This window comes from Bombus terrestris, chromosome 4 (assembly GCF_910591885.1).
Source record: "Bombus terrestris chromosome 4, iyBomTerr1.2, whole genome shotgun sequence".
In the NCBI taxonomy this organism is placed as follows: Eukaryota; Metazoa; Arthropoda; class Insecta; order Hymenoptera; family Apidae; genus Bombus; species Bombus terrestris.
The window spans coordinates 3,087,586-3,102,872 of record NC_063272.1 but is presented as its reverse complement, the minus strand read 5'-3'; the positions used below and the strand labels follow the sequence as shown (position 1 = coordinate 3,102,872).

Below are 15,287 nucleotides of genomic sequence, written 5' to 3'. Positions count from 1 at the left end.
ATTGTATAAATCTCGCAAAAAGTGGTATCTTATATCAATATGCTTACTTCTTTGATGGAATTCAGGATTCTTAATTAATTTTACGACACTAGTATTATCTACACATAGCGTATACTTAAATATCTCTATTTTGCATTCGAGAAATATTTTCTTTAGCCACATAATTTCTTTCTTTTCGGATCTCATCGCTTCGTTAAAATCCACTGGTAATTTTTTCGCTACGTACAGATGACACAGATTCCCTTCACACACGTTGATCAGGTCGTCATCTTCCTTCAAAAGTGTACGCATGACAAAACGCCACTGGAGCCAGTTTTCTTCGCCACGTAACATCTCGATCTTCGCACTTGCTGATTCCATTTTAGCACTATCACTTACTTTACTAAGCACAATACTTTGACAATTTATTCACTTCGCGTTGCTATCTTACACTTTACAGCCCTGGGTCCATAACCTGTTGAGAAAAGAGAAAAACGCGTGGATAAAGTGTAAGATACAAAGTATATATTTGACTTAATAATGAAATAAAGGAATACAATTTGAGCTGGTCCAGATCCGCACGCTAGCAGTGTTACTTTATGACTGAGAACCCCGAAGCCAATGTCGCCTGTCTACCGTATTGGGTCTGCCTCCCTGCTATTCCTTTGTCTATATGCTGTCGATGGCTTCAGCGCTTGAGAAAGCTAAAAAGACCAGATGTGGAGTTTTCCTAGAAGTGGTGACCACTTCAACAAAAATAAACGAAAGATCCTTACCTCCCTCGTTCATAGGTCTGCGATGTTGTCCATAATGTCCAACCGAAGATTGCGCGTACTTCTTCTACCGATCGGTGGTACGGGCATTCTGGACACTGGGTTTCCATGTTTTGGTAATATTCTTGTAACAGCTCCAAAAGGAAAACAGGCGACTGATTCGCGACGACTAAACAAAGTCGGTAACACTGCTTCCCTCGTAACGACCGAATGTCCTGATCCTTCTCCGCCACGATCGCTCATTCGTCTCACCTGTCGACACAAACATCAAGATAGTTTCGATACGCGAGAACTGTCGTAGTGACGATCGAGCCTGGCGAAAGTCAAATTGACCAACTTCATCTTTGGACAATCTCATAATTTCGCAATTTCATCGTTCAAGTACACGATTGATTCTCACAAAACCTCTAGTTTCTTAGAGCTTAACGCCACGCTCATCTTTTCACTTTTATCGCATATTGTCTCACCACTTGCGATACTTGTAATTACTTTTCTCTACTTTTCAATTTTGGAGTTGGTCAATGTGATTTCCGAATGGCTCGATTGACTATGCGAGTCTTGGATAAAGATGACAATTAAACTATTCAGATTAGTCATGTTGCTTCGTCAAACGATTTGAATTCAAGCAATTCGAAACCATTTTGTCAATGTGAACCTATTATTTTACCAATGTGAATCTGTAATTTTGCTTGAAATATCCTTCCAAGTTTTTATGATGATTCAGATTGGTCAAGTTACCTGAATCAAGCAACTACTTTCAAGTTACTTGAAACTATTTTGTTAACGTGTACAGTTGCTTGAATCAAGCAACTATTTTCAAGTAAGTTAGAATCATTTTGCCAATGTGAACCTGTAATTTTGCTTGAAATATCCTTCCAAGTTTTTATGATGTTTCAGATTGGTCAAGTTACCTGAATCAAGCAACTATTTTCAAGTAAATTGGAACTATTTTGTTAACGCGTACAGTTGCTTGAATCAAGCAACTATTTTTAAGTAACTCGAAACTATTTTGTCAGTATGAAACTATATAGACACTAGTTAATTCCCATACACATGTATAATGTATAATGTATAAACAGAGCTATTTTTTCAGATCAGAAAGTACGATCAATCTTTTTCTTTAAATATATTATACAAACGTTGAACAACGTTATGTTTTGTTAAGCTAACAGGATACACTAAAAATACATTATCACATACATTATCCAGTTCGTTCGTGAGTGCCGAGGCGTGCAGACGTGTGTCCAGTGCCCTGTGAAGTTCACAAAACTCCACGTGACGCCCATCTGTCGAAAGCGAATCCAACTAACCTAGCCAGGGGTTAACAGCCTCTCGACTAGTTCTTTCACACTGAATTAATTAGCTCGATGATGGCTCTATCATTCCCAACAGGCTCCCCGGAGCTAAATTATAACACCGCCATTTTTCCTCCCCCGTGGCAAGAGGGCAACACATCTATCCTGGTAAACGACCATCACACGAAAAAACGAAAGCTCGAACCAACCAAGTCAAATGTAAACAAGAGTCAAACTAAACCATCAGCCAGCCAGGTGACCACCTACAATAGATTTTCAATACTGGAGTCCACGGAAGACTCCATGATTACAACCGAAAAGGTAAATAATCTCCATACTCAAAGAATTCCCTCTCCCCCACCGATATTCATTAACGACGTAATCGACATACAGTCAATGATTAAGACTATCGAAAAAGACATCAGCAAAGAGGACTACAAGTTAAAGATTAACAACAACCACGTGAAAATACTGCCGACCCGCCCAGACGCCTATAGAAAGTTAACCAAGCTATTAAAAACGTTAAACGCTAAATTCCACACATACCAGCTCAAACAAGAAAGACCATTTCGAGTGGTGCTACGCAACATCCACCACTCAGTCGATCTAGACGAACTAAAGTGCGAACTGTTAAATCACGGCCACGAAGTAACTAACATCAGCAACATTAGGCATAGAATCACAAAAAACCCACTATCCTTATTTTTTATAGACTTAAAACAAAAAACAAACAACAAAGAAATCTACAACATCAATCGGCTGATGAACTCCATAGTTAAGTTCGAGCCACCTCTTGTAAAGAAAGAAATAATACAATGCAAAAGGTGCCAAAGGTACGGCCACACGCAGAAATACTGCAATCACAACTTCCGGTGCGTAAAATGTGCAGGTAATCACCCCACTGACCAATGCACTAAATCCCCGGAAACCCCCGCCAAGTGTATCCACTGTCAAGGAGAGCATCCTGCGAACTACAAAGGATGCTCAGCCTACAAAACACTACATAATATAAAGTATCCAAAACTGAGACCCAAGGACATAACCATACAAGAACCTAAACCCCAAAAACTCACCACACCAACAGTATCCTATGCGCAGGCAACGCAAGGAAACGTAAACAACTCGAAAACACACAGTGTACACACAGAAAATAGAATTCCCACCCCACAAAGCACAGACAACTTTACCAGACTCGAAAAACTTATCGAGAAGCAAACTGAGCAAATTAATAACTTGCTGTCACTACTCACACTCTTCATGGACAAATTCATACGCACAGAAGCAAAATAAAACCAATGCGAATAGCTCTGTGGAACGCCAACGGTCTAGCTCAGCACAAATCTGAACTAGAACTATTCTTAAAACAACAGCAAATAGACGTGATGCTCATATCCGAAACCCACTTCACCGACAAAAACTACCTCAAAATACACGGCTACAACTTCTACCACACCCAACACCCCAGCGGAAAGGCTCACGGCGGCACCGGAATCATAATCAAATCAAACATCCAGCACTACGAACTTCAACCATTCCAGAAAGACTACCTCCAAGCAACAAACGTAGCAATAGAAGACTGTCATGGTACAATCACCACTTCAGCTGTATACTGCCCTCCCAGACACTCCATCGCCAAAGAAGACTTCGACAACTTCCTGGACACCCTGGGCAATAAATTCATAGCCGGAGGAGACTACAACGCCAAACACACCCAATGGGGCAGCAGACTGGTTACAGTAAGAGGCAAAAACCTCCTCAACAGCATAATAACCAATAACCTCAACTACCTTACCACATACGAACCCACACACTGGCCCACCGACACAAACAAAATACCCGATCTCCTTGATTTCCTCATAACTAAAAATATCTCGTCAAGACACGTCCAAATCAATTCCTCGGCTGATCTCTCCTCTGACCATTCCCCCGTGATAGTAACAATCAGTTCAACTATCATCGAGAATACACCTAATGGCTCCATTCATAACCAACACACCAACTGGCAGCTCTTTAGAGAAATCTTCACACACACAACTTCAGCCTCAACTTCACTAAAAACCAACGAAGAAATCGAAGCAGCTACGGAATACCTAAACACGAGCATAATAAACGATATCCGCTTCTCCACACCGGCAATAACGTCCATCAGCAAACACGAATATCCCCAGTACATATTAAAAACAAATAGCAGAAAAACGTAGACTAAGAAGAGTATGGCAGACCCATAGAACACCGGAGGACAAACGCAAACTAAACAACGCAACTAGAAAACTATTCAAAACCATAAAAAACTACAATAATGATTGTTTTCACAAATATCTCGCCAGCTTGTCCCCCACAGCCGACTCCAACTACTCACTATGGAAGGCCTCCAGGAAACTCACGCGCACCCCACAAATAATACCTCCAATCCGCCGCCCGCAAGGCGGATGGGCGCGTAGCCCTATAGAAAAAGCCAACCTATTTGCCAAACACTTGTCTGAAGTATTCAAACCCCATTCCTCCGTAGCTGCTGCAGACGTTACCGAATACCTGCACATTCCCTTCCAAATGTCCCCTCCTATTGAGCCCTTCACTTCTGCAGAGATTAAAGAAGCAATCAGTCGCCTAAACCCCAAGAAAGCAGCAGGTCACGACCTAATAGGAAATAAAGCAATCAAGGAACTTCCCATAAAAGGGTTTGCACTCGTCGCATCAATCTTTAACGCTATCCTCCGCGTTCAACACTTTCCCAAGGCTTGGAAAATCTCACTAATCACCCTCATCCCTAAACCCGGCGGTAAACCAATATATGAAACAACCTCCTATCGCCCAATCAGTCTTTTACCTACCCTGTCTAAACTATTCGAGAGGATGCTCACGAATCGTCTCCTCCCACTCCTAGAAGAATTGAAAACACTCCCAGACCACCAATTCGGCTTCCGAAAACAACACTCAACAGTAGAGCAAATCCACCGCATAACCCACATGATCAGCCAAACCCTTGAAAAGAAAAAATACTGTTCAGCGGTATTCTTAGACATCCAACAGGCATTCGACAAAGTATGGCATGAAGGGCTACTCTACAAGATCAAAAAGATCCTACCCCATCCATACTACTCCATCTTAAAATCCTACCTAACCAACAGACAATTCATAGTTAAATGCCTAGGCGTCTCTTCCGCAACAGTCCCAATAGAATCCGGCATACCCCAAGGTAGTGTCCTCGGACCCCTACTGTTCTCCATCTACACTGCCGACTTACCTATATCAAACGAGGTAACAATAGCAACATTTGCCGACGATACAGCACTATTAGCTACCCACGCAGACCCGACAATTGCCTCATCCACTCTCCAGCGAAGTCGCGACACCATGGAAAAGTGATTCCAAAAATGGGGCTTCAAAATAAACGAAAAAAAATCCTCTCATGTAACCTTTACGCTCCGAAAACAAACCTGCCCCCAGGTCACCATTAACAACACAATAATCCCAAGCAAGGACTCCGTAAAATACCTGGGCATGACCCTGGACAGGAGGCTAACTTGGAAAAAACATATCTCAGAGAAATCAAAGCAATTAAAGGAAAAACTAAGAAAATTCTATTGGCTCACGGGCCGACGCTCCAAACTAAACATACAGAACAAAATAACCCTCTACAAGGCCGTAATAAAACCTGTCTGGACCTACGGAATCCAACTATGGGGAACAGCAAGTAATTCCAACATTGAAATACTCCAACGCTTCCAATCGAAAACGCTAAGATCCCTATTAAATGCACCCTGGTATGTTACCAACGAAACAATCCACCGTGACCTCAAGATACCTACAGTCAAAGATGAAATACACAAGTTCAGAAGCAGATATAACACAAGAGTCAACAACCACCACAACCCACTAGTCACCCAACTACTGGACACGACGGACCAGATCCGCAGACTAAAAAGAAAATACCCTCTAGATTAAATCCTTAGTTTCTACTAGAACCAACAATATAAAACTATTATAATCCATGTCATTGTATCACGCCAAACTATGTTACTGAAAATTCTCAACGAGAATTGATTGTAAATATTCTAATAAATAAAAAGAAAAAAAAAACATACATTATCCATGCCACGCGGAGGCGACTCGTTCCTGCGCCCTTCCTGTTCCTCTTCGCCCGATGTACTTTCCTCTATGACGGGTTGGAGCTCGCCATAGTTTGCCTTCACATTCACATTCGGGCTTCTCATCTTGATTTAGGCAAATTCTCACTTGAACATAAATAAAACGTTTCTTCGTTGAAACCGTATCATAGTGGAGAACGATCGAACAGTACAAAAAAATGAATAAAAATAAGTCACATTTTTATTAATTTTCTTTTGTATCTAAAAACAAATCTGATAGATTCAAAGATACAAGATCCTTGAAAATATCGTATGGAATTTAATACTAGTTTAGTGTGCAATTAAAAAATTACTATACTATTTTATTTCTCCTATATACATGTTGGAGATAAAAGGACATCGGGGCCTTTCTTTTGGAATTTTTGGGAAGATCCCCAATACTTTAGTCTAGACTTTTTATTATAGCTGCACTTAAATAATAAAACTCAGAAGTAGTTGTTTATGATTTAATCCGACTATGTTTACCCGAGATTTATGACAGTAGGCTTGGGCTCGAAGTGACACAACTGGTCGCTAAACGTAGCCACGGTCATGGCATGGACGTTTTTACCTAACAAAGCTATGGAATAATTGTATAGATCTCCTTAAAAATATAGTTGACCCGAGGGGTACAGAGACGAGTATATAAGTGCAGTTCCATTTGGACTGAGGGAGTTCTACTTATACTGTAGACAAGTAAGTTGAGTTCTACTTATATCGTAGACAAGTAAGATGAGTTACACTTGAATTGTGGACAAGTAAGCTCAGTGCGACTTAGACTTTGGAAGAAGACGTATTTGTTATCCCTTTGACCGTGGATTCGTTATTGAACCTAAGATCATTGTCATTGTCATCTCGAGTATCTAATTGCCACGGTTACTTGTCAAACTCTGTACCATATCGGTACCAGTAAATATCATCCATATCGTATAACAACAATGGTTCATCCAAATGAAGATTCGTTACACGCCCCTAATCCCAATGAGAACTCGAGATATATGTATTTTTCTTTTCTTTTTGCTTAAAAGATTTCCTGTTTATTGTCACATTAGAATGTCAGATTCTTTTGGCACACGAAGGCTTCGTAAATATCAGAAGGAATATAACGTGGAAAAATGTTGTTTTATTTTTAAAGTTCTACGCTTCGCTGCTTTTTTCCTAGTACGTTCGCTTTAGCAATAACACTGACTTTTTCGCCCGTTAAAAACGGATTACGCAGACGCGCTCACGCAGCACGTGCCCAGAACGAATGTTGCGAGTCGGTATTTTCTTTTGCGAATCGCTCTCGTTATTTCGTTGGAAATGTTACCGTGCGAATATCAGACAGCCATTGGAAGTTATTAGACGTTAAAATTTGGCGACAGCTTCGCGTATTCCACCAGTTTCTCGATATTCCCCTTCGAACCTACAAATTGCTTCCGTATCTCGCCAACAGCTAGTCCTCGTATCTTACGCAGACGTCGATTAGAAGTAGAATTTTCGATAAAATTTAAATTTCCCTTTTCAGTTCGTACTTCGATTTATGGACTCGTACATACGTTTTTCTCTCTTATATATTACGTGCATTTGCATATATATCTGTTTCTCTATCCCATGCGTCGTAGTTTTTGGATGAAACCAACAGCTTGTACACACGTGCAAGATTTTATTTTTCGTGATAAATCGAACAAGAATATATTCTTTCGTGCTTCTTAATTGAGTGACATTACACCAGGTGAATAATGTACTCGAATAAACGATTTTTCTTAATACTTATAAATTACGCGACGCGTTAACATTCAATTAATTCATAAAGGAAAGCATGATAATTATATGAATCAACTTTAAGAAAATAAGTGCAATTTTTAATATTAAATAACGAATAATAGAAAAGATGGAATAAATAAGTTAACAATAAAATGATAAACAATACGCGTTTGCTTATTTACAAAAATCAAAATATAAGCAGCTTAAGTAACTCAATATTTTATGGAACATTCTTCAAAATCAATAACTACATTGTGTTCTTTCCATTCGAAAAAATTCTGTAACGTAATTTCCGCACTAAAGGACCTTCTATCGTAGCATTTTCGTCAGAGAATTTCAAATAATCTAGTTCTGCTTCGAAATCTTTTTATTACCTTTTTTTATTACGCCTTTGAATCCATCGAAAGATTTACATTAAAATTTTTACTTTGCCGCTACTTTCTTTATGTCGCTGCATATCAATTATTTATTGAAGCTATTTCGTTCTAACGTGGCAATCATTCACCAGTTCAGCACAGGCTAGCGCACATTTTACGAGACGGATTTTCCATGCGTCGAAGTCGCAAATGTCGTTACACGTGTACCGGGGTGTATCGACAAATATCAAAGTCATACGAGTAGCATTGAATCGGTGGAAATATCGAATTTCGAAAGTTTGATTCGACGTGTCCAAGATACGAGATTCCAAAGAGAAAGTTCGCCCTCAGGTCGACGATATCGATTTAATATTACATGCGATTTATTTTCGTTCGCTGAATCAGTGAACTTCTACATTTCACGCGGTTCATCGGGCCGAATGATTTTTCTGCATACAAAGGGCTGGAAATTTGAAACATACTGTAGCCTAAGCCGGTCGCCGGATTAAACTCGACGAAGCTTCGAATCGAGAAAAACGTGCAATCGTAATCTGGCTTTTACGAAAATGGACACAACGACGTTACCGGACAAATAACGAAATTCTTGTCCATTATTGAAATTCTATTGAAATTCTATTAAATCGCCAACTACGTTCTTATTGAAATTTTCATTTATTTCTTTTTAAACGCACGATCGAATTTATCGCACGCGTACTCTTCTGATTATATTCTATCGTTGATATTATTACGACGAACATTGTACACAAAAATTTAGAAAGTTACTATGCACAATATTTGATTTTTCCTCAATTTTACTTTAACGAATTTCGAGTTTCAGTTTACGTTACTTAGAAAGTTCGAATTTTCTCCGTTTATGGCAATACGAAACTATTAGGTCGTCCGAAAAGTTTCTTTCGTTCTATAAGGAAATAATGGATGCACATTTTCCGTTTTATATTATTTTATCGAATTACCTATGATCCGTTTTGTTTTATCAAACTAAAGATCACAATGTTCGACAGATTAGGTTTTATATTTGTATAAAGATGCGTCGTTGAAAAAGACGTCTCTTTGAAAGAAAGACACTTTCCGGACAACCCAATATACAGGGTGGTTGGTAACTGGTGGTACAAGCGGGAAGGGAGTGATTCTACGCGAAAAAAGAAGTCGAAAATATAGAATAAAAATTTTTCGTTCGAGGTTTTATTTTCGAGCAATTGAAAGAAAAGATTATTGTAGCCTTTCATACTTTAAAACAAACGAATGCGTTAGAAAGTGTTCATAGAAATTTAATTAGAAGAGCAGAAGTATGTGTTGGACAGAATGGGCAACACTTTCAGCAATTTTTGTAATAATAAACTTTATGATTACTTCATGTTATTTCATTATGTATTCCTAATTTTCCGTTACGGCAAAAACAAACTTAAACTGCGATAATATCCATCGAGACAACGATGTACAGTGAGGTCCGTTATAACGAGACGTGATAAAGTGCACGCGTACCGAGCGAAAATTCAAAGTCGATTTTCTCGAAAACGAAGCCTCAAACGAAAAATTTTTATTCTATATTTTCGACTTCTTTTTTCGCGTAGAATCACTCCCTTTCCGTTTGTACCACCAGTTACCAACCAACCTGTATAATATTACTGGAAACATTGTACTCAGACACAAGGTTTAATACGATGCTTTAAATAATAGAAGTTTCAGATGGAACGATAATATTGGGTTGGCAACTAAGTGATTGCGGATTTTGTCAGTACCACCTAATGATAAAATCCGCAACCACTTAGTTGCCAACCCAATATAAAATATTAGGAGGAAAAAGTCCGAAATAGTAAAAGTTCGTGGTCGACTAAGTGCATACCAGCATTTTCATGGCGATAAATTAAGTTGAAGCACAATATCATTAATTCTCGATGCTGCAGCGCTCGCCAAGTTTTATACCCCAATTTCGTCCTCGTTTCGACAAATGAAAATACTCCTGATGCTTTAAGAAAATTTCGAACTTTTAACGTTCGAAGAAAGAAACTTGCATATAAAGTAACGGTTCTCTCATATTTTCCTCAAACTCGAGAAAGTTTGTTAACGAAAGGAAGATACGACCGAGTGGAAACTGTGGACAGAATGAAAAATATCTAAACACCCAGAATAACAATCAATTACGAAATTACGAAGAAAAAGTCACACAAATATAAGTCGTGTAATAAATAAATTTCGTAAAACATCGATAAACATTGCTTTGTTTGCTGTTAGTTTGTTATCAACTAAACTGTACATGTAAATGATACTATATCGCGTTAATTTGAATCCAAATGTTCAAAGTTTGAAGAGAAATCGTAAGAAATTTCTACGCGCAACATATTTTTCAGTTTTTACTTTTCCACCTTTTTATTTCTTTTTGCAATGCTTTGTTACGTTACGCGAGATTATAAAAGTTGAGAATCGCGCGGAATAAAACGAACAATAGTACATTTTACTTTCTCGTATAATCTCTATGAGAAAAACAAAATTGTAGCGTATATCGAAAAACAAATTTTCGTTCTGCGTAAAATCTCGAGAAATTCTTCCTTTCTTCGTCCGTGTCAGATGATAGACGAATGACGCATCAGATGACTCGTGCGATTCCTTAGCATAGAAGAGTGAATTGAAATATTCACGAAGCGCGATGTACTGTTAACCAGTTAACCGTGGAATTTAGTTTTAGAAATCAACGTGAATAAAATGCAAATAAAAATAAACGACGACGAGTATACACGTCGAACACAAAGAAAATGTGTTACGTGTTCCTGTTATAAGTTTTACGACGACGTTAAACCAAAATGACGATGGCTTACATTTTTCTTCGAAAAAATGAATTATTTCCCACATAAAATGTTAAAATTGTAACAAAATAACAAAATTCGTAAACAAGAAAAATGTGAAAAGATAGAAGAAATTCAGTGGATCCTCCCAGTGTGGTATTTCTCGAAACAGAATATCGCACAAAGTGGCACTTGGCAAATCTAACACCAGCAACGTGAAGTGGATTCGATCAATGATATAACTGGTATAAAATTGGGGAAATGTTTTTTCATAGGAAGCGTAGGTTTTACTGTTGAACTCGTAGATGGTGGAGCAACTTTCGAAGCTCGTGTTCGTGGAATTGCATATTCGATAATTTATTCAACACACATTCGACCAAAAAACTGAATCGCATTATATTTTCTGTATTATATTTCGATCGTTATCGGGGAATACCGGACACACGCAGTAAAACATCCACTCAATTTGCAAGCAGACAAAATTGCGTAAACAATTCGGGCATAGCCGACATATCGGTGAAAATAATCAACTGAGTTTATAAAAAGGAATACGTTGTACAGGGAATAACCGATATAACAAAGGAACAAATCAAATTTTTCAGTTTTACTGACAAAGCGAACGTACCACTAAATAACATTCTTAGCGCTTCTTACTAAAATTTGGAATTTTTATGGTAAATGGTAATGTTTTATATTATACGACAGATGAAACACACCGAGATTAACATTTTTCTCGACCTGTTTAATTCATGAAACGCGGTTAACTGTTTAAAAACGCTATCGACGATAGCTTTTCGAAAGATGTATAAATAAAACGAGGAGATAGAGCGAAATGAAATAACAACAAGTCGTTCGATTTCTCGTTATGTCGTGTTGTTAAGAAGCAACAGAAATGAAATTTCAATTTTCCATTAGAATCGACGGAAGGATCAAACGACGATACGGTAAGAAAAATCGCATGATTCCACTCAAGTGACACCGTTTTGTCAACGCAGGCTAACGCGTGACCTTTCGTCGTTTCGATCAACATGGTTCAACATGGGTCATACCGCCTGTGCTGTCAGATGTTCAGCCAAATGATGTTTGCATTTGTCGTAGATAAAACGCTTGGAAAACTCGTCGCGCGCTAGTGCGCTTCTCCGTTTTCGCATGAAATCTCCGACTTTTTTCTACTTTCCTAGTTTCCTATTTTTTCTTTTTATCCGTTCTATACGATTCGCCTCTGAAAGGTTATTCTTGCTGTACCGCTACTATTAGGTTGTCCGAAAAGTTTCTCTCGTTTTATGAGGAAATAATAGACGCGCGTTCTTTCTTTTATATTATTTTGTCGAATTACGTACGATCCGTTTTGTTCTGTTGAGATAAACACCGCGATATTTCACAGACTTACTTTCACGTTTGTACGAAGGTGCACTGTTGTAAAAAATTCTTTTTGCGAAAGAAAGACACTTTTCGGGCAGCTTAATACGTTGTGTTCGTTTTATAAAGAAATAATAGACGCGCGATGTCCTTTCTTTTATATTAGTTTATCGAATTATGCACGAACATAATAATAGAGATGTAAGGAAATGGATCGCACCTAATTCGATAAAATGATATAAAACAGAAATTGTTGCTCATCTATTATCATTTTATGAAACGAAAGAAACTTCTCGGACAACCTAGTACATCGAACGACTACCGTTGAATAAATTCTCTAAAAACGAAAATGTTTTTAATCGAATTAAACGATCGAGATGGCTGTAATACTTTTGTAGGATTTTACGAATACTTACCGAGCGCAGAAAGTTCGATGTGCACAAATACTTATAAGCGGTTTTTCTTTCTCGAGACGATTCCCTTTCGTTCGCGAACAACCTGAAAATGGAAAAAATATCGTTAACGGGTGTGTTCGTGATAATCGTAACAACGTCGTTAACCGATTTATCGATGAATCGTTACGTGTGCTTTACGTTCTTTGCGAGATTCCACGACAAATATCGTTACGCGCGAGTTAATCGAGTAAACGACGTTTAAAACGGTTTAAAGTTATTCCCGATATCGCAACTATAAATAGGGAAATGATACAAAGAACAGTGTTTTAACCCTTTGAGTGCTGTGGGCGCATATAGGTGTCTGGCGAAAGCTATCGGTGTGGACTAAGGACATATATATGCGTTTTCTGTAAGGGCTCGGCATGGACTAAGGACGCATGTATGGGTTTTTCAATTTTTCCGAACACCTATGCAGAAGTAATACTATTACGTTTGTGTGAAATAAATATAAATGCATTCCTTACGGCAGTAAACAAATGCCAATAGTACCTCGTTATTGTTGAAGTGGTCACCACTTGTAAGAAAACTCTACATCTGGTTTTTTTAGTTTTCCCAAGCACTGAATTTTTCACACACAACTAAATTATTAACTCGTGTTATATTTATAAGGTTCAATAATGCGATAATTCAGGGATCGATTCTGAAGTCTGAAAATCGAGTTTTTTTTATTATGAAATGATTTGATAAAATATAAAAATGAACAACAATTAATATGCGTCTATAACAATCAATAACGATGATTATCTAAACGGGAAATTATAAGTCTTTGGTGCAATGTTTACCTGAACGTCCTGAGCTACCGATCTTTCTTCTTCAGTCTTTAAATCTTAAATCTTCAGTCTTCACAATCTCAAACAACTATTCTATAACCTTGTCTGTCTCTCTAATGTAACTCTCTGTCCATCCGTCTGGGGAACACGTGCTTCTTCAACTGTTCGTCCGTGCAATAAAGGAAGATCGGAAGATCTTGTATCTTTGAATCTATCAGATTTGTTTTTAGATACAAAAGAAAATTAATAAAAATGTGACTTATTTTTATTCATTCTTTTGTACTGTTCGATCGTTCTCCACTATGATACGGTTTCAACGAAGAAACGTTTTATTTATGTTCAAGTGAGAGTTTTCTAAATCAAGATGAGAAGACAATGGTACAGCCCGAATGTGAATGTGGCAAACTATGGCGAGCCTCAAATCGTCATAGAGGAAAGCACATCGGGCGAAGAGGAAGAGGAAGAGGAAGGGCGAAGGAACGAGTCGCCTCCGCGTTGCATGGATCCCGATTCGACACCCTTAAATCCTCATCTATTGTCTCCCTGGCGAGAGGTCAGGAAACGCTCTCTACCGACTCCGCAATGTACTTCCGGGATAACCGCATCACAGGTACTGTCTGATGGTCATATCTAGAAGAATATACTTGCTTACGGGCCACATCCCCTTTCTTGATAATGTATTTTTAGTGTATCCTGTTAGCTTAACAAAACATAACGTTGTCCAACGTTTGCATAATATATTTAATTATATTCCTATTAGGTCATTTGTTGTCTGTATATTTTATACTCTCTATCTTGTCCCCTTTCGCGTTCTCGGTCATGACGACGCGTAGGTTAACTCTCAGCGGCATGACGTGGCGAAAATCGATTTATAAGGTTCAATAATGGGATAATTCAGGGATCGATTCTGAAGTCTGAAAATCGAGTTTTTTTATTATGAAATGATTTGATAAAATACAAAAATGAACAACAATTAATATGCGTCTATAGCAATCAATAACGATGATTATCTAAACGGGAAATTATAAGTCTTTGGTGCAATGTTTACCTGAAAATCGAGAATCGATTTTCAACGTCCTGAGCTACCGACCTTTCTTCTTCAGTCTTTAAATCTTAAATCTTCAGTCTTTACAATCTTAAACAACTATTCTATAACCTTGTCTGTCTCTCTAATGTAACTCTCTGTCCGTCCGTCTGGGGAACACGTACTTCTTCAACTGCTCGTCCGTATCGATCTCTCCGTTAAACACAGCCTGTCGTGCTACCCGTAAAACAAAAAGAATCCCTATCCTACATGAACTCTAGGGATTTTACATATTTACTAAATATAGTTTTCTAGTTTATTACCCAAATTCTAGTTAACTGTAAATTTCAATGTTTATAATAAATAATTAAAAATAACTAAGATATAACGCTCTTGAATCATTTAATCTCTTTCATTTTAATCATTTAAACTACTATAACTTATTACGATTTGCGCTTTGAATAGTTAATCAACAGAGTTCAGTCTAACGAAAAAGTATTCCGTCCACAGCGATCGTCAGCGCTAGACACGCGCCGTCCGTACGGACGGCATAGGCCGTGAGTATTCAGCACTCAAAGGGTTTATCGTCTGTGATAAAGCTT

The 15,287-nt window shown here is 38.2% G+C and overlaps 1 protein-coding gene across 10 annotated transcripts in view; it reads right to left on the bottom strand.

Moving 5' to 3' along the window:
* Positions 1-712: 712 nt before the first annotated feature.
* LOC125385006 overlaps positions 713-15,287 on the bottom strand; it is a 62,640-nt gene continuing 48,065 nt past the window's right edge. For 3 of the 10 annotated variants that reach the window (XR_007223922.1, XR_007223923.1, XR_007223924.1), the window contains 3 exons: positions 12,853-12,934; positions 6,133-6,282; positions 713-1,004 (listed from right to left, as the gene is read on the bottom strand). Coding sequence is in view for 2 of the 10 variants with exons in the window: in XM_048405404.1 (XP_048261361.1) it covers positions 765-1,004; positions 6,133-6,261 (369 nt within the window). In the remaining 8 variants the exon portion in view is untranslated. Of the gene's footprint in view, positions 1,005-6,132; positions 6,369-12,512; positions 12,774-12,852; positions 13,239-13,380; positions 13,429-13,673; positions 14,460-14,709; positions 14,991-15,287 lie in introns of those variants that run through there. The other 7 variants (XR_007223930.1, XR_007223929.1, XR_007223928.1 and 4 more) reach the window with 7 other exon arrangements.